We start from the raw sequence: 18,295 nt of genomic DNA on the forward strand, positions 1-18,295 counted from the left end.
TTCATATTGGAGCCTTTATATCAGGGCCAGCATGTTGCTGAAGCGGTTTGGTGAAAAATAATTTGTTCCATTTGTAAATGTTCCGTGATGCATGGAGGAAGAACCTGAGCCAAATCAGTGATCAACCATTCCCTCATTTCTCTCCTACCTGCCTGCCTTCTTCACAGCCCACCTCCAACGAAGCACAAATCCTTTCCCTTCCCTATTCCTCTCACCTTTGCTATCCCTTCCCCTATTTCTGCACTTGTGAGAGAATCCTGCTGCCATCAAGAGCAGCCATAGCTAATCACAATCCTTGGAGAGATATGGGCTTGGACTAGGTACAATGGTGATCTACTGCTGCCTGGGCCACTGACTGTTCTCTCATAAAGTGCAGATGTAAGTGGAAAAATAACAAAGGGAGGAGAAAAATATTGTTTTATGGCCATGTTCTCAGAATGTTGCAGTTCTGGTGTGGTTTAGTTTAACATCCAGTTTAGCTGCAGTTTAGAAGAAATTCACCACCACTTTAATGTGCTGAATGCAAAATAACACAGTGTCTTGTTGAATTCCATTATGTTTTTTAAGTAAGTGACCAAGGTTTTTTTTTCCTTTGCTGGGTGCAAATTGGACACTGGATGTAATATTCAGCTGAAGGGAGCACTATTGATTCACTGGGGGCATTGTGTTTTGTGAAGATGGTAACAGTGCGAGGATCATACATTTTTTTTGGATCTTTTGGGAGCTGAAACTGGTAGATGTGTAGAACTACTATAATCATTTCATTGGACTAAATCAGGAAATAGTCTTAACTGTAGCGCAACAACAGCCTTTGTACTTTATGAAGACTAGTTAACCTAAAGCTTGGTGGGAGTCCATGTGTGAGACAAGAAAAATATGTAAGCTGAATAGTTTTGACGTGGGGAATTTGTCATCCATACTAGTAGAAGCAAATGGTAGACAGCAGCAAACTGCATTCTGAAAAAGTTTCCTAGAGCAAATGCAGATTTATTGAGAGTTGGACATTGGGAAAGGTTGACTATAGGTGTCATGCATTATATTTGAGGGTCTAATCTGGATGGGTGTTTTTACAGAATAGCCATGGAGGTGATGAACATAATCGATCAACCCATCAAGGTGACAGAATGGCAGCAAACATACACCTATGATTCAGGCATCCATTCTGGAATGAACACCCAGGTGCCATCAGTGAGCAGCAAGGGCTTGATGGATGAAGATGACCTCTATGGCAAGCAGTACACCATTAAGAAAACTACTACTTACAGCCAACCTGGATCAGGGCAGGCCCAGACTCAAGGTAATATTTGCTTTTATTTGATTAAATGAACGATTTGCCTTTATTCCATAAAGAAATTGAAAGCAACATCTATCCTTCACCTTGTATTTTATAATGCTCTGGAAATAGAAAGTCCGGTATTCCTAGCTCCCTAGATCATGCCCTCCTCTATCAAAGAGCATTAGCCTGGGAAAATATAAAGTAATATCATCTTTAATCAAATCACAGTAGTCAGAGATTGCTGCAGTAAGATTGCTACCCTGCAAATTCTGTGACATTTAGTTTAGTTCTCATTGAGTTCTGTGAACTTAAAGTTATGTGAGATGCAGTAATAATTTTACATTATATTCAATTGGATATCTTAAAATGGTTATCAATGTGAATGTAAGAAACAGTATTTAATTTACATTAAGACAGACACTGATATTATAGACTGAAAATTATCTGGTTCCCAGACCTACCTTTTGCTTACTTTTGTTTTACAGGCTTATATACACCTACTGTTGTTGTTTTTTAACATAGATTCAGACTAAAATGTTGAATTATTGTTCTATAACTTAATAATGATTTTTAATCAGAGGGATAATTGTCCTTATAATTCCTGGATCCTGACTGTGTAGACTTGTTAAATCAGTGTCTTTGAAATTACCAGCACATGCTTAGAAGATAACAGTTTGCTTTGGTCAGTTTTTAATTTTAAGCAAAAGATTTAGAACCATGTCATACATGCTAGAAGCTATTAATGTGGGTGGTTACAGTACAGCTATTAGCTTAGAAAGCAGTAATAATCTGCCTCTTTTTGTCATTTTATCAGTATCAGTCAACTTTTAGAAATGATCTTCTATTTTATGAATTGGAAATCTAGATTTAAGTTTAAATGTGGTCTATAAAGTGAAAAAAGCCCACACAAACAGGTTATTTCAAAATAAAGTACAGAAACATAAAAGTCTTCTAAGCATTACAAAAGTAATCCAGAGAAGTTCAGGGTTTCTTTTTATTGCTGCTTCTTACTTTCGTGGGAATCAATACCTTCAGGGGTAAGCAGAATGTTGAAAGAACAAAAGGATTATGTTTTTATGATGGAGTAAAATGATAAAATGATTCATTGCCAGGAATCTCTATTGCCTAGGACCCCAGATAGCACAGAGATTAGTAAAATTTACCAACATTTCATATTATATATTGATATTTCATATTACATATTGAAAGAGCAGGGAATGGGGCAGAAAACCATTTAATGAGAAACAGTAAAAAACAATTCAGGCAACAAGAATAGGCACGTAGAGGCACCAGCTTCTTTATAACGTCTCTCAGAACTGCAGAGAAATCTAGGTTGCTGCAGAAACTTAAGATTCTTCACCCCAATCCCTCCCTCCTTCCCTCTGTGTCTGGGTGTGCATGTGTGCACACATAAAAATTTTCAGGTCCTTATGCATGCTAGTTACCATTTCCCATCTGACTTTCATGTTTTTAATTAAGCAGCTTTGTATTACAGCTGCTTAATCATGCTAGTTAATTAACTCTAGCCTTATGATCTTGTCAATCATCTTTGCAGCGGAATTGGAGTCCCAGCTTGCAATGACCCGTGCTCAGCGCATCCGGGCAGCCATGTATCCAGAGACAGCTGAAGACCACACTCTTCTACTGACTACCCAAGTTGAGGGGCAGCAGACAAATGTACAACGATTGGCTGAGCCCTCTCAAATGCTCAAGTCAGCCATTGTGCACCTCATCAACTACCAAGATGATGCTGAACTAGCCACTCGTGCTATCCCTGAACTCACCAAACTGCTGAATGATGAAGATCCGGTATGGAAATTCAATTACACCCTTGGTGTCTTAAAGGTTTCTGGGGGATTTAATAAAGCTAACTGCTTGATTGGCTATGATTTGAAGCATTGCTAATGCTTCAGTAATCCCATACTATGAGTAAAATGATACATTACATGGAAATGTAAAGAAGCTACAGAATGCATTGTTATCAGCCCAAAATAATTTTGATTTTTCTTCATATTTATCATGTACACTCAAAGGAAAGTTCTGGCTTTTATCTTAAAGAGCAAGGCTCTCCAACCTTGGCAACTTTAAGACTTGTGGACTTCAACATCCAGAATTCTTCAGCCAGCTTTGCTGAGAATTCCTGAGCTTTGCTGGCTGAGGAATTCTGGGAGTTGAAGTCCACAAGTCTTAAAATTGCCAAGTTTGGAGACCTCTATTATAGACGTATGGTTTGGTGGGGCTTAAACAATTTTTGCTTTTAATGAGTAAAATTGTCATCAGAGATGGAATTTTAAATAGTTTTCAAACCTTGTAATTTCTTGCATAGGACTCAAACAATGTTATCCAGCTCACAAAAAGTGCTCAACTATTCAGGAAGACTTGATAAATGAACATTAATTATCAATTCATTCAGGACTCAGAACTTGGTTGCCACAATAACATGAACTTTTTAATGCAGAATGCTCACAAAAGTACTTTTGCATTAGTTTATTACAGTGCATTTGAATTAGCAAATTCAAAATGCTGATCTTTCCCTATTAAATCCTACATGGTTCCTGGCATGGATATCTAACATGACACCTTTTCTGGAAAGATTCTGCATGTTGCAACCTGTTGCAAAAGGGAGTTAAATGCGATGGGAGAGAGCTTGACAGCTGCCATCCCTGTATGGGCTTCCCCTTCTCCGAAACATCTCCCCCTCTCCTAAGATAAAAGTGGCTGTCCTGACATTCCAAAAGCTAGTAAAATCTCAGCTCCTTGTAACAGTTTCAGAGGGTGTATAGAATCATTGATACCAAAATCTTAGTTACTGTTTTATGGTGATAATATTAACCATCTTGTACACCAGATAAGAGTTTCTTGGCTCTGAAGTAGCGAAGTAATATTATAAATAACACTGAAACATGGAATTTGGAGTTTAGTAGAACTTGATACTCTGAAGATTGCTGTAATAATTGTTCCATTCTACAACTTCCGTTCCTTTTCTTCTCCATCCAGGTGGTGGTCAGCAAAGCAGCTATGATTGTGAACCAGCTGTCTAAGAAAGAAGCCTCACGCCGGGCTCTTATGCAGTCTGCTCAAATTGTTGCTGCTGTGGTGCGCACCATGCAAAACACCAGTGATCTGGACACAGCCCGCTGCACTACCAGCATTCTCCACAACTTATCTCACCATCGTGAAGGGTTGCTGTCCATCTTTAAATCTGGGGGTATCCCAGCCCTTGTGCGAATGCTTAGGTAATGTCATGAAGAGAAGATACATGGTTTTAAGAACAGTTTTCTTTGTAATTGGAAGTATTGCAATAGCTTTGTCTATGCACTCTTCCTATCTATTTTATTCAATATTATAGTTCACATGAGGCTTGGTGTAATTTCTCTTTTAGGTTTATCTTTTGGGATTTTGTTTATTAGAATTTTTCAATACAGTAAAATCATACATAATTAAAGATTAAGGGAAAAGCACAGAAAAGAAGAAAAAGAAGAAAAGAAAAAAGAAATGTAGAATTACTTCTGCACTTTCTATTAAGTATTTGCCATCTTATTTTTCCTCTTCCTTTTTGTTTCTTTTTAATGCCTAAATAAATAATTCAGTCTTTTCTTCTTCCAATATAAACCCATATAAGTCTTCCAGTCTTTTAAAAAAAGTGTTTGATCAGAGAAAAAACAAAAAAGTGTTTATTGTTTTTTCTCTGATCAAACTGGTCAGCTTTGCCATTTTTGCAAGCTCCATCCCTCCTGCCTCGAGCTTTGGACTACGTAAGTGCCAAACTCCTAAGCTTTCCTGAACATGGTCCCAAGCTGTCTTTGCATGTGACTACTGCTTTGGAAGAAATAACAAAGAAAATATCCCTATCTTGAAAACCATCGTTTTCAGTACTATAAAACCAGTCAGTCTCCAAAGGGGCTACAGAGAGCTGTTGTCTATCTTAAAATCTATTCAGAACACTCCTGTTATTTCATTGATTACAATATTAGAAGTACATGCCTTAAAATCAGATTTTTCAGCTGCACTTTGATTTGCTACACTCACTTGACTGATTTTCCCAAAACACTGCTTCTATTACTACTTTATTTAACCCTTTCTTTTCTCCTAATTCTGTTGGTTTCATTGAGAAGTATCATCTGATATGTTCATTTTGTCTGTGATGTAGAGCTTCTCAAAGCCTTTTTATCTTGAGATTTGGGGACCAAAAAAGAGGAGGAAACTAGTTAATATAATTATAGTAGTTGACATAGTTAACAGCTAATCATGGCACGTTAATATTTATTTATTTACTACATTTCTATAGTGCTATACTTCTGGAGAACCCATAGCAATTTACAGCTTAAATAGCACAACAAATGCATTGTGTAAACAATATAATAAATAAAAGATGAGTGTAGAATTATTCAAATAATTAAAATCATTACTCTCACTGTTATTATGCTTATAATATGGCATCCCAGTGACCATGATCTTAATATGGTCACCTGAACATCAGAAGATGGGCAGCATACAGGTTTCCAGAGGAAAACTCTTCTAGAGAATTGGTGCCAAAACTGAAAACATGGATTCTAACTCTCCTTTATATCTCATATTCATTATGCAGGACTGGGGTGACATTCTTTACAGGCTGGATGGTTATGTTGTACCTAATGTTGAGAATATTGCAAGTGACAAGCTAAATAGGATTCTGTAGGTCAAAAACAACATTTTGAAGTGTACCTAGTAGTAACCAGTTCAGAACCTTCTATACTGCAATTATGTGTGAAGAGCACCTTTTATTAGTATTGACCACATTTAATATTTAATACAGACCAATTTGTTTAAGATATGCTGACACTAGCTATTCAGCGCAGGTCCAACGGGAATTTAATCTGTGCAATATTTCTGCCAGCTTGTTCCCACAACTCTTCTGTCTCTCCTATTCCTTTGCCAGGCAGATCTTGCTGCAAGTCCACACCCAGTTGGCACAAAATGGAGCTGATAAGCAGCTACTTTGACATGGAGGAGTTGGCTTTGTTGTGGAAACACAAGTCTCAGCAAGCTATGGCTGAGTCATACTTACTCTTGCTTTTTCTTTGCAGTAGAAAAAGTCTTACAAATTCCAGCATACTATTTCTACACCACCATATTGGAAGCCCCAGAAAACAAATAAATTCTTAGTGACAAGATTCATAATTGTATTAACACTTTCACAGTTCACTATCACTGATTTCAGCATCAGTTTACCTTGACAATGGAAGGAAAAATATATTAGGCATGAGGGAAGGCATAATTTAATATACAGAAGTGTTATGAATGATTACAAAAAACTTGATCCATTTCATCTCTTGCTTAGTGGCTTCCCATGCTGCTTCGGGGCCAAGAACAATTTCTGAGGGAAATTTAGAAGTATTCTTATAGAAGAGAAACAGCAAAGTTTTCAGAACTTGACTGATTTAGAATATAATAACAAAATATTAAAAGCCTACTTGAGTACCTTTCTGTCCCTTCTTATATCAAACTGATTCAAAGTGCAATTATTTTGGTTTTTTTCTCACGACTTCTCTTTTTCCATTACTAAATTTTCATTTTCTTTCTCTTAACTTGATGAAGGAATGCAAGAATAGCTATCTCCATACTCCATACTCTTCTACAGTATGAATGTTCAACTTGGATATAACTTTTTCACAGTTTTAATGAAGCAACAGTTTTATACCCACTAAGTCCCAGGTTTGATCAATGGCAGGGGGGAAAAATTACCAGATTCCTATCCTCAGTATAAATTAGAGTAGTTAATTTTAGAGAATAATTTCCATGATCCTTAAACAGGTTGGCTTTTTGTGTGTGTGTGGGGTGTGTGTGTGTGTACCATGTTACTTTCTGATATAGACATTATTAGATTAAAAGAATTAGAGGTAGTCCTCAAATTATAAACACAGCCTGGAATTTTGGACATAATTCAATGCAAATGTAAGTTGAATCACCACGTGACCAAACTCAATTTTACTATGTTTTTACAGTGAGTCACTGCAGTTGTTGAATAAATTACATGGTTATTAAGCAAATAATGTCATAAGCCCAAATCCAATGTATTCAATAGGTGTGGTTTTTTTTTTTGCCAAAAGTTGGCCAAAAGGGTTGTAAAACACAATCATGTGACCACAGATTGCAACAGATTGTAAATGCAAGCCAATTACCATCCACCCAAAGTGTGATCATATCAGGGGTAGGACAGCAGTCAGAACTTTGAGGGTGGGTTGTAAGCAATTTGTTTTGAGTCTTCTGTAACTTTGAATGTTTTTAAGTGAGTGGTTTTGAGTCGATGACTACCTGTATTCTTTTTTGTTGTTGTTTTTGTACAAAATGCCATTTTCTTTAGCCTCTTTACTAGGGTTGATTTGCATTAGGGTGCATAAGTAGTTAACCAAAATAATGTTATTTGGTGTCAGCTATCTTCAGTTGTAACTCAGTTGTAACCCCGTTTGGGCAGGGGGTTGGACTAGATGACCTACAAGGTCCCTTCCAATTCTGATTATCTGTATCTGTATTTTGGCTGCAACACATATATTCATACAATTTGTTATGTGTCTTAAGTAACAAAATGCTTCTTTGTTGTCCTCCCACCTTTCAACCCATAGCTCTCCAGTGGAGTCAGTCTTGTTTTATGCCATCACTACTCTTCATAACCTATTGCTGTACCAGGAAGGTGCCAAGATGGCTGTTCGCCTTGCTGATGGTCTTCAGAAGATGGTCCCCCTGCTGACAAAGAATAATCCTAAATTCTTGGCTATCACCACTGATTGTTTGCAGCTGCTTGCCTATGGGAACCAAGAAAGCAAAGTATGGGCTTGTATTCTAACCTTGAAATACTTTGTGGGTAGATGGGGAATGGACTCTGGTTCAGTCATTTAAATTTATCTTTGTTCATAGAATACAGGCAATCATTATCCCAGTATAGGTAATCACCCCTGTGAGACAGATGACAACTTATATATTAGTTTAGGCACACCTGTGTACATATTTCTGAGAAGCAGGTTTCCTTATTCTGTTAAGGAAGGGCTTTATTTTGGGGGTCATCAGCTGAAGACAGAGTAAGGAAAGTATATGATTAAGACAATGAATTGCAATTATCTTGCCTCTGCCCAGAGAAATGAAAGAATGCTATTATCTATGTTTGTGTCCACAGCTCATAATTTTGGCCAATGGAGGTCCCCAAGCTCTTGTTCAAATTATGCGAAGTTACACCTATGAGAAACTTCTGTGGACTACTAGCCGTGTCCTCAAAGTCCTGTCTGTCTGCCCCAGCAACAAGCCAGCCATTGTGGAAGCTGGTGAGTGGTGACAATGGAGACAGAACTGGGATGCAATCTGATGAGGACATGTATGATTAGCTTATTATGTAATCTTCTGTAGGGCAATTACCAGAATTCCCTAAACGGTAGAGCTCTTGATGACAATTCTGGGAGTGTAGGATAAGGAAATAACTAGGTAGGGGAAAATTAAGATGCTGTTGTTTTAAAGTATTATGTACAATAATTTATCAATATTAGGTGCTAAATATTCTTTCAGTAACATATGTAAAACATATTTTCCTTAACATTACAGTTACTTAAGTATTTATTGATATAAATTAATTTGCCTCACAATAAAACTGAACATTGAATAAATAAATACAAAACAATATGCATAAATTGGATTTGATGTATATTTTAAAAGAGGATTAACTTTCATTGCAATCAAAAGATAACTCATTACATTATGTTGTTTCTTAAAAATATATGTTTTTCTACTTCTTTAGCTGTGCTATTGTAAAAGCAGACCAATGACTAGTCATATAAATCTTGCTGATTACAGAACATGTCACAGTCATACTTGGTCTTGCCCTAAAAACAGAAAATACATACTGTGTTATTATAATGGGGTTATAATATTCTGAAGAAATCTTTCAAACCAATTAAACTCCATCTTTCCCATTTTCTTTCTTTCATTTTTTTTTCCAACCATGGTTAATTTTTTGAACTTTTTCCCCAAAAGGTGGTATGCAAGCTCTGGGAAAGCACCTGACTAGCTCCAGTCCAAGACTTGTGCAGAACTGTTTGTGGACTCTAAGAAACCTTTCAGATGTTGCCACAAAGCAGGTGAATAATGCCCCCCGGAGTCTCTTTTATTTAAACTTAAGCCCCAACCCTTTTTTATCTAGTTACTTGAGATTTCTATTCAATAACTATTTCATTGGAGACTTACTTTATGAAGGGTTGTAAAAGGATTTATCCACCAAATATGTTCTGGCACATCCTGCTATTGAGCTTTCTCTGACTTGTGCTATTGAACCAAAATTTAGAACTGATTGCTCCAATAACTCCGTAGTGGTACTATCTTAATGGGTTAGTCTGGTGACTTCGTTATGTTGACCTAGCTTCTGATTGAGGCAATAACACTCTGTGCTATTTATTGTGTTTAAAGGAGGGTCTTGATGGTGTCCTGAAGATTCTGGTCAACCAGTTAAGTTCAGATGATATCCATGTGCTGACCTGTGCCACTGGTACCCTCTCCAATTTGACCTGCAACAACAGCAAGAACAAAACCCTGGTGACTCAGTCGAATGGAGTTGAAGCCCTCATACACACTATTCTCCGAGCTGGAGACAAAGAAGACATCACTGAACCAGCTGTGTGTGCTCTGAGGCACCTCACCAGCCGGCATCCAGAGGCTGAAATGGCACAGAACTCTGTGCGGCTTAATTATGGAATACCCGCCATTGTTAAGCTGCTTAATCAGCCCAACCAATGGCCACTCATCAAGGTACAGGCATGGGCAGACAGCTAAGTATTTATGGGCAAAAGTATGCATTTGTATTCTTTTTTTAAAAAAAACTACAATAGGCTCATATTTCTGACTTGGGCACATTTCAGGGGTGATCGCTATGTTCAGGGAAATATATCATAATTTTGGAATCTATATCCATCAGAATGCTTTTTGGGTGAGTGAGGATCATAGTGAAATTTCTCTGCTAAAACTGCAGAGCATGGTTATGGTTAATTTTTTCCACATAGACTTCTCTATTAGAAAAGAATCTTAATAGCACTGATTGTAAAAGACTTCTTAGCACATTGAATAATTGTGAGATATAGTGGCTAAGTTCCTAAGCTGCAAGCCAAGATAGCACTACTTTCAAATCACAGTTCAAAGTTATAGATTAGGTAGCCTTAAACAAGCTTCCTTTTCTTTCACCCGACACTTATCTTTAATAAGGTTTTATCATAATACCAGCCACAATTGTATGCATGTAATAAAAATTGCTTACACAATTTACATAAAGTACTAGCATATAATTGCACTTTCCCCCATAAATGTTTAGGAGATACTATTAATGAGAAGTGCCAAAATGATGACAGAATAGAAGTTTGAAAATAAAGCTTCTTTTGTGGAGGATAAGACAAAGCCAAAGTGTGAATGAACTGGGATGGAAAATGGGGGGAGGATAATTCTGTTTGCTAGTCAGAGATGTAATTTTACAATGATGCTCTTGTATTTTAGGCTTAATTTAGTGTAAAATATCCTGAATTGAATTGATCCCCGTCTTTCCTTGATAGACCCAAATGTCAAAAATCACACACCAAAACTGATTAAACTATTTGAAAGCTTGTCTAGTTTTGTATCTACCAATGTTTTGAAGACATGCCTTCTCCTTCCTGCTCACAGGCTACAATTGGCCTCATCCGTAACCTGGCTTTATGTCCAGCCAATCATGCCCCCCTACAAGAAGCTGCTGTCATCCCTCGTCTTGTTCAGCTCCTGGTAAAGGCTCACCAAGATGCTCAACGTCATGCAGCTGCAGGCACACAGCAACCATACACAGTAAGAGGAGATAAGCAACTTATGTTTACGATCTTAATTGATTTTAGAAGTTATTTATTTAGGGTTCCTGGAGGGTTACTTACACAACTATTATTTGAACTTGATGCCTTCTGAGATGCCTCCTCTGTCTGAAGAGAAGATCTTTGGTTGAAATATTAGAAAACTTATGTTATTGAAAGTGTTTATATTTGTCTTGATGAAAGAGGAAGCTATTTTTATGTATCCTTTTCTCTTTTTTATTTATATTGTTTTATTTTCTATTTTTCCTTTGTATTTTTTCTGATGTTTTATATTTTTTTTATATCGTGTTATTTTTATTATATTTTTTTTTATTAAAATCACTATAAAAGGAACTTGATTTCTTCTCATGCACAGGATGCTAGCCTAGGAATGAACAGTGCTGTTTTTCCATTCTTTAATGGTTGTCTTATTTCTTCAGGATGGGGTAAAGATGGAAGAAATTGTGGAAGGCTGCACAGGTGCGCTACACATTTTAGCCCGAGACCCCATGAACAGAATGGAAATCTTCCGTCTGAACACCATTCCTCTCTTTGTGCAGGTCAGAATTTCTGAATGGATGGAAGTTGTAAGGGAGGAGCATTCAAGGTTAAGTGTGGGTAGAAACAGTGAGCTTGATTTCTGCAGAAGTAAAATAGTGAATAGATATAATGATTGCTAAGAAGAACATGAGAATTCAACTATTGTTTTTTTGTAAACCAAGGCTTGTAACAGGTGGGAAGCCCACGTGTTCCATGTAATTCTCAGAATATCTAATAATGTATTATTATTAATAATGTAATACCTAAGTAGGTGGATAATTTCCAAAGAGTAGATTTCATTTGTTTGCTTTTCTGAATATTTGAGGTACCAAGGCGTAATGTGCAAATTATATATAACCCAATATATCTGATTTCCACAGCATTTCACCAAGAAAACAAATGGGTAATTTTTTTCATGGACACAATATATATATTATATATATATTGTGTCCATGAAAAAAAATTACCCATTTTTGTTTTCTTATTTGGTGAGAAGTTAAGCTTGGTGGGAAATCAGATATATTGGGTTAGATTGACACCCCATGACAATGCAGTGAATGAATATTCCTTGCATTGTGGCCTACCATTTGTCACATGGGATGATAAAATACAGAAAAGTTGCAATACCTGTGTAATAATTGTAATCATGATTGGCAAGTTTGTTCTTTTAAATAGCTTTATTAAAATTATCAAGGTATTGCTTACCCTCCTCTCAATTTGCATTCACTCTTAATAATTTTGGTATATCATGACCTCCTGAAGGAGACAAGCACTGCCAATTCAAGACAACTTGAGCATAGGTAATTTACCAAGAGGAAACTATTCCCTTGCTTATTCTTATTTTTCTGGATCACTTGGGGGAACAGCTCCTATATTCTCCAGTGGAAAACATCCAGCGTGTGGCAGCCGGCGTACTGTGTGAGTTGGCTCAGGACAAAGAGGCAGCTGATGCCATTGATGCAGAAGGTGCCTCAGCACCTTTGATGGAGCTTCTGCATTCCAGGAATGAGGGCACAGGTAAGGATTGTAGACACATATCCATGTATAATTCTTTTATCACCACAGTTTAATTTAATCAAAATTCATTGGGTTTGCAGTATGAACCTTCCCACAGTACCCCAGGGAAGCTTCTTATATTTTCATACATTTCCAGGATTGAGAAAAGTCTTCGAGCAAATGTTAAAAGAGTAAAATTATGTGAAAGGGAAGGTGGGAGAATAATATAGCGTCTGGCTATTTAATCTGTTTTAAAGGAAAGAGATTGCTTATATTGTAATTGAATCATTTGGTAGTAACAGAATATCACCATCTAGGAATAAGATTGTAACTTAGTTCTAATTAATTTAGGAATCAAATATAGTTCTCCTTTATATATTCTTTTGTTAATGTTGGAACCAAGATATAATTATTTTTATTACAGCAGAGGAATTAATTATAGAAGAATTGACTCCAAAAGCTCATTATCATAGTAATATTAAAGCTCTGGATAGTTTCCATTACCAGGGATTCACTGATGCACATCCTCCAATACAAGAGTATTCTAACATACAACTCTTCTCTTAAAACCTAGAATGTGATATAGGCCAGAAATAATTTTACTGTAAAGCTGGCCTCTGAAATGCTTGCAGAAATGCAAAACTTGTTTTATTATCGGAAATTACTGGATTTTGTTATAGTGGGGGGAAGAAAACTGGGAAATCAAGGCCATTCACATATTTCTCAAGGTACTCAATGCAACAGCTGAGCAAGGGCAAGCTTTTTTTTTAGCTAGCGGGCTAAAGGTCCCTTTCTTGCATCTCCAGCTACATATGCAGCTGCTGTGCTGTTCCGCATCTCTGAAGACAAGAACCCAGACTATCGGAAACGTGTCTCTGTGGAACTCACCAACTCACTCTTTAAACATGACCCTGCTGCTTGGGAAGCTGTGAGTTTTTCTGTTATTTAAATAGAAAGGGATTAGTGTACCTGTTCTAAGCCTCTGGATTTAACTTCCGTGTAAGTCCCAAAACCAAGAATGACACATGGCAATTCTTCCAAGCTGAGGTTCCCCCCACCCCGCCCGACTGAGGACTATCTGTATACTTTTGTGAACTGCTAGGGAGGACCTGTCTTTGTCCTCTTTCTCTCACATATGATATCTGGGCTGAGTTGGCCTTTAACTTCTTTGGAATGCAGCCCCTCCCCTCCTGGAAATCTACCCCCTTGCCACTGTCACCATCCATTTCACTTCAAAGGCAGAGCTTTGGAAATATTTGGGAAGTCAGACATTTCCAGATGATTTCAAACATGCCTTTTCAGTTCTGAGAGTAAAATCTTTTTGATTTTGTCTGTCACTATCTTCATGTCTATACCTTTTTGGTACTAAAAAGGTTGAAAGAAGGATCATAATTCTGTCAAAGCAGTTTATTCCTTGATTATAAGAGAATGGCCGTAATTAGAAAGGCGACATGTGTGTCCTTACAAGAACTGCAGATATTTGGAATTCTGTCTAAAATAATCCCGTGACAGAAAATTTCAGTCTTGGCATATTTGAAGTCATTTGCAAATCTTCCAACAAAAAACAAAATTTGTGGACACGATTGCAAATTTAATTTAAATTGCATGGTATGCGATTTAAAGTCCACCTGAATCACTGTTGACTGATAGCTCAACTTTCTTTAAAATAATGACTCTTTAACAAAGTGCTGGGGAAAACCATTTTAAGCCTTTATCTCATTGGAAGCAAATACATATCACACAAAATTACAATCTGACTCTGTTTTTCATTAAATGCAGTACTACTACTAGTAGCAGTGGTGTGAATGTTGTAACACCTTTACAAATTTTGTCAATGGATGGATGATAACTAAGGGAGAACTTGAGGGGAAAAAAATGCCCTACCCTCATTTATTCATTCCTGTGCCAGTATCACTCCTGGGAGAGTTACCAAAGGCTATTGGGATGAGCTAATTATGGATAAAAGAAGACTTAAGCCTTCTGTTATGTATCCTTGCCTAAGTAAGCTTAGTATCTCAATCATTGGCTCTGGAGGTAGGTTTAACCATTTTCCATGGATGGATCATTCCAGAAATTAGCAGACTAGATGTCTCGAGGCTCTCTTGGTCCAACATTTGGGATTGCTTGGCTGAGTTCTGAAATTTTTGCTATCCTACTTACAGGCAATCAGTTAATTAGATAATTAAGTTGCCATGGGAAACCAGAGCTCAGTTGCATAGGCAGCGTCCTTCAGTAGTGACATCTTATGGCAGGTTTGATTTAACTTGCAGCTGTTACAAGTTCTGTCTTTGTTCTGAGAACAGTTGGGTTTCTTTCCACAGGCCCAAAGTATGATACCTATTCACGAACCATATGCAGATGGTGAGTATAGAGGGCTGGTGGTTTCAGGGGAGAGGGGGAAATAATGATACATAACCAGACTGCTTTGATAAAATTCCTATTCTTAGGCTTAGCTATTGTTTCTTTTCTGAAGCTGCTCATGGAAACATATACGGTAGTTAAACAGGCTGTGTGTGGAACATGTATGATAATTAAATTAAAAAGCTGAAGCATATTCCATGTATTTTATAAGAATGTTTTAAATTCCTTTTTCTCAAACCAAGCGGGCTAAATCGTTTGAGGTCGTATTCTGAACATTCCAGATTGTTTTAATTATTTGGGGACAGATAGCATGCAATGGAAGGTTATGCTCTGGAGCAGGCATCGCCAACTTGTTGCAGTTCTCATAAATTGGAACTCCAATTCTCAGTATGGCAGGGGCATTCTGAATGATATATAATGATACAGCCTGAGCAAATCTGAAAAGGTTCATTTTGGGAAATTCTGGAGTGATTCTGCTTTAGAAAACCATTTTATTTTCATTTTACTGCTTATCTTGCCAAATATGAGCATTATATCCCTCTTCTTTTTACCTTTCAATAGAATTGGATGGAGGATATCGTGGCATGTATTCTGGGGAAATCCCTATGGACGCCATGGACATGGATGGAGACTACCCCATGGATACATACAGCGATGGTGTGCGAGCACCTTACCCAGACCACATGCTGGCCTAATATGTCACTAGGACATGTTGGGCAAGACTCAAGGTAAAAGCTTCTAGTTTAGTGCATTTGGGAATTGGCCAGTTAATGGAAATGAAAGATGAAATGAAAAAAAAAGATAAAATGGACATTTTCATTCTTTATAACTAAACATCCTTCATACTTTCATTGACCTACAGAACATATCACTGCTTCCCATTCCATGGAAAATAGATTTCTGTCTTGACTTTCTTTAGTTTAAAAAAAAAAAAATCTCAATAGTGATTACTCAGCAAATGAAGGACAACTTGTGGATCTAAACAAAATAGAAGTCGTGCAGGTTTATCCCTGACAGAACTCGACTGTTGAGTTTGATTAGACCAAATATGGCTCCTTTTCAGTTTTCTGCATCTGACAATCTGCAACCATATTGCTCATGATTTTCTGAAACAAGCTGGTAAAATTGATGGGGAAAATATGACATTTTGAAATGGAACCTCGATTTTTAATGCTTATAAATGTCTTTTGCGTGTTCTATTAAATATTATTTCTCCTTTTTGTTATTAATGAGTTGCTCCTAGTAGCTGTGAGTCCTTCAGGCTGGTTTCCACTTCTGGGTAGAATGAGAAAAAACAACATATATGCCAATGCATGAAGTATAGAAACTAACCAGTGCTTTAAAAAATGGGGTAGAGGGTACTCTTTGTTACTGAGCATACAGACTGGCTGCATTGTTAAGCTCATGCTAAAATAAATATATAATTTCTATTCATCTGAAAAGGCGGAGATTGGAGCATTTCCAGTCCTGTCTTTTACATTATACAATTCTCACCGTTCTCTGCCAACATAACAAATATGGCCCGTTATATTTGGGTGGCCTGAGATTGGAAAAGTCAGAAGTGGCTGTTTTTTTTTGCAAGGACCAAGCAGTCCCCCGTATTGGGACCATAAAAGTAAGACAGTGCTTGTTAGACGGACAGTGGTCTGATCTGGTGCATTCAAAGCAGCTTCCTCCATCCTAAAGGGAAATCTTGCTTTCCTGTATATGGTGTAAATCTAATTTTCCCTTCCTTTGTTTTTCTTAATCAGCAGATGTTTCCTTAACACAGAAGAGGGCAGCCCCAGTGCTCAAGTTCTGGGCGTTCAGGAGACAGAAGTGCCTGAGAAAGATGATGACAAATTTCTTCCTTTCCCTTTGAGGCGGTTTTATTTTCATGTTTCCCTCCTGTGGGTTTATGGGAGCGATTCCCAGTCCACAATTTGTGCTGCAGCTAACAACCTTATAATATTAGCAGTCAGCTCTTCTTTCTGCTCTTTCCCGCAATATTATTTTTTAACAAGCAAATTGGAGCACTATCCTTAAACTGCCATGGGATCCTGATAAGTACTTTTCAACCTATACACTAAAACTAACATGAACACTGATAATACAATGTAAGAGGAAAAAATGCATACACAGATTGTGTGTTTGTGCAGAGTTTTTCATTTGATAGGATTTTATTTGCCTCTTTGTATTTTTAACACAAATTAGAACTAAATAAAACGAAGAGAAAATGAGAATATTTCTATTCTATCCCTCTCATTTTTTTTACCTATTTAACTTTTAAAAATAAAACTATCAGCCATTGGGTGTAAATTCACCAAGAAATAAACAGCTTTGCATTTGTCCAGGTTTTTTTTTTTTTCATTTTTTAATACAACAGGTACATGTTTGGATTTGGGACCTCAACCCAATCAGATTTTTAATCTGCCATATAAATCGGAATAACTAAAACAAATTAGATAAACTCTCTTCCTGCTCACCAGACCACTTTTTTCATATTTTTAATCCAATTTCCCTTTTTGTTCCCTCCCTTTCTCACAATCTTCCTGGTGATTGGCATGCTCTCTTCCTCCTCCTATTCCCGTGCTCCTTCTAATGCATTTTTAAAAGCAGCTGTCAATGTGATAGCTTGAGGCTTCCACTGGAAAAGGGATCGATGTAGCTGCAATTATATTTTAGAACATTTTATTATTATTTCTCTAAGGGATTTTTTTTGTATAGACCAAAGCTAAAAAAAAAACCAACAAAAACAAATAAAATTTTAAACCTAAACTTGCAATGCAAATGAACTACTTTTTTGCGTTTACCTAGTGAAATTTTTTTGAAGGGGGGGAAGGAAGATGTGTAGAGGGAAAGGATTCTGAAAAATGTATCTTCAAATTAGATTATACACATTTAAACTAAGGGAAAAGGAAGGATATTTTTCCTTTACCCAGTTTTCTTGGAAGTGGTGGGCCTTGAGAGAGAACATCGGGTGGGTTTGTGATGCTTAAGACCAAAGGGTTAAAAGTTTGAATTGGTGTGTTCAAGTTTAATTAGAGAGGCTGAAAAAGTGAGAGTACACAATTTCCTAAGGCTGATCTGGACTGCAGATGGGAGAAGGAAGAAGAGAATAAAAAAGAAAGTATACATTCCTGTTCAGATTTCTTTGAATTCTGTACTTTGATATTTCAAAAACAGCTTTTATTGAAGTTGTGGTGCTACGCAGCTTTCTACAATGCATTGAAGGCCTCCAGCATGTATTTGACTGAACCTTTGTACTGAAGACAAAGTTCAAGATCTTGGAAATCTTTCTATCATGCGGATATACATCCGC

The 18,295-nt window shown here is 37.0% G+C and overlaps 1 protein-coding gene across 4 annotated transcripts in view; it reads left to right on the plus strand.

Annotated features, from left to right (window-relative positions):
- Nucleotides 1–17,751, plus strand: part of JUP (junction plakoglobin) — a 53,878-nt gene extending 36,127 nt beyond the window's left edge. For 2 of the 4 annotated variants that reach the window (XM_087948214.1, XM_026669869.2), the window contains exons 2-15: nt 1,074–1,297; nt 2,832–3,085; nt 4,274–4,512; nt 7,879–8,080; nt 8,427–8,571; nt 9,275–9,378; nt 9,704–10,042; nt 10,943–11,098; nt 11,538–11,657; nt 12,504–12,654; nt 13,440–13,561; nt 14,955–14,994; nt 15,556–15,722; nt 16,746–17,751. In XM_087948214.1, coding sequence (XP_087804340.1) covers nt 1,074–1,297; nt 2,832–3,085; nt 4,274–4,512; nt 7,879–8,080; nt 8,427–8,571; nt 9,275–9,378; nt 9,704–10,042; nt 10,943–11,098; nt 11,538–11,657; nt 12,504–12,654; nt 13,440–13,561; nt 14,955–14,994; nt 15,556–15,689 — 2,230 coding nt within the window. In that variant the 3' untranslated portion in view covers nt 15,690–15,722; nt 16,746–17,751. The remainder of the gene's footprint in view (nt 1–1,073; nt 1,298–2,831; nt 3,086–4,273; nt 4,513–7,878; nt 8,081–8,426; nt 8,572–9,274; nt 9,379–9,703; nt 10,043–10,942; nt 11,099–11,537; nt 11,658–12,503; nt 12,655–13,439; nt 13,562–14,954; nt 14,995–15,555; nt 15,723–16,745) is intronic. The other 2 variants (XM_087948213.1, XM_026669870.2) reach the window with 1 other exon arrangement.
- Nucleotides 17,752–18,295: the final 544 nt, after the last annotated feature.

This window comes from Notechis scutatus, chromosome Z (genome assembly GCF_049901735.1).
Source record: "Notechis scutatus isolate UNSWTSFEM ecotype Mainland chromosome Z, rNotScu1.2, whole genome shotgun sequence".
NCBI classification, from domain to species: Eukaryota; Metazoa; Chordata; class Lepidosauria; order Squamata; family Elapidae; genus Notechis; species Notechis scutatus.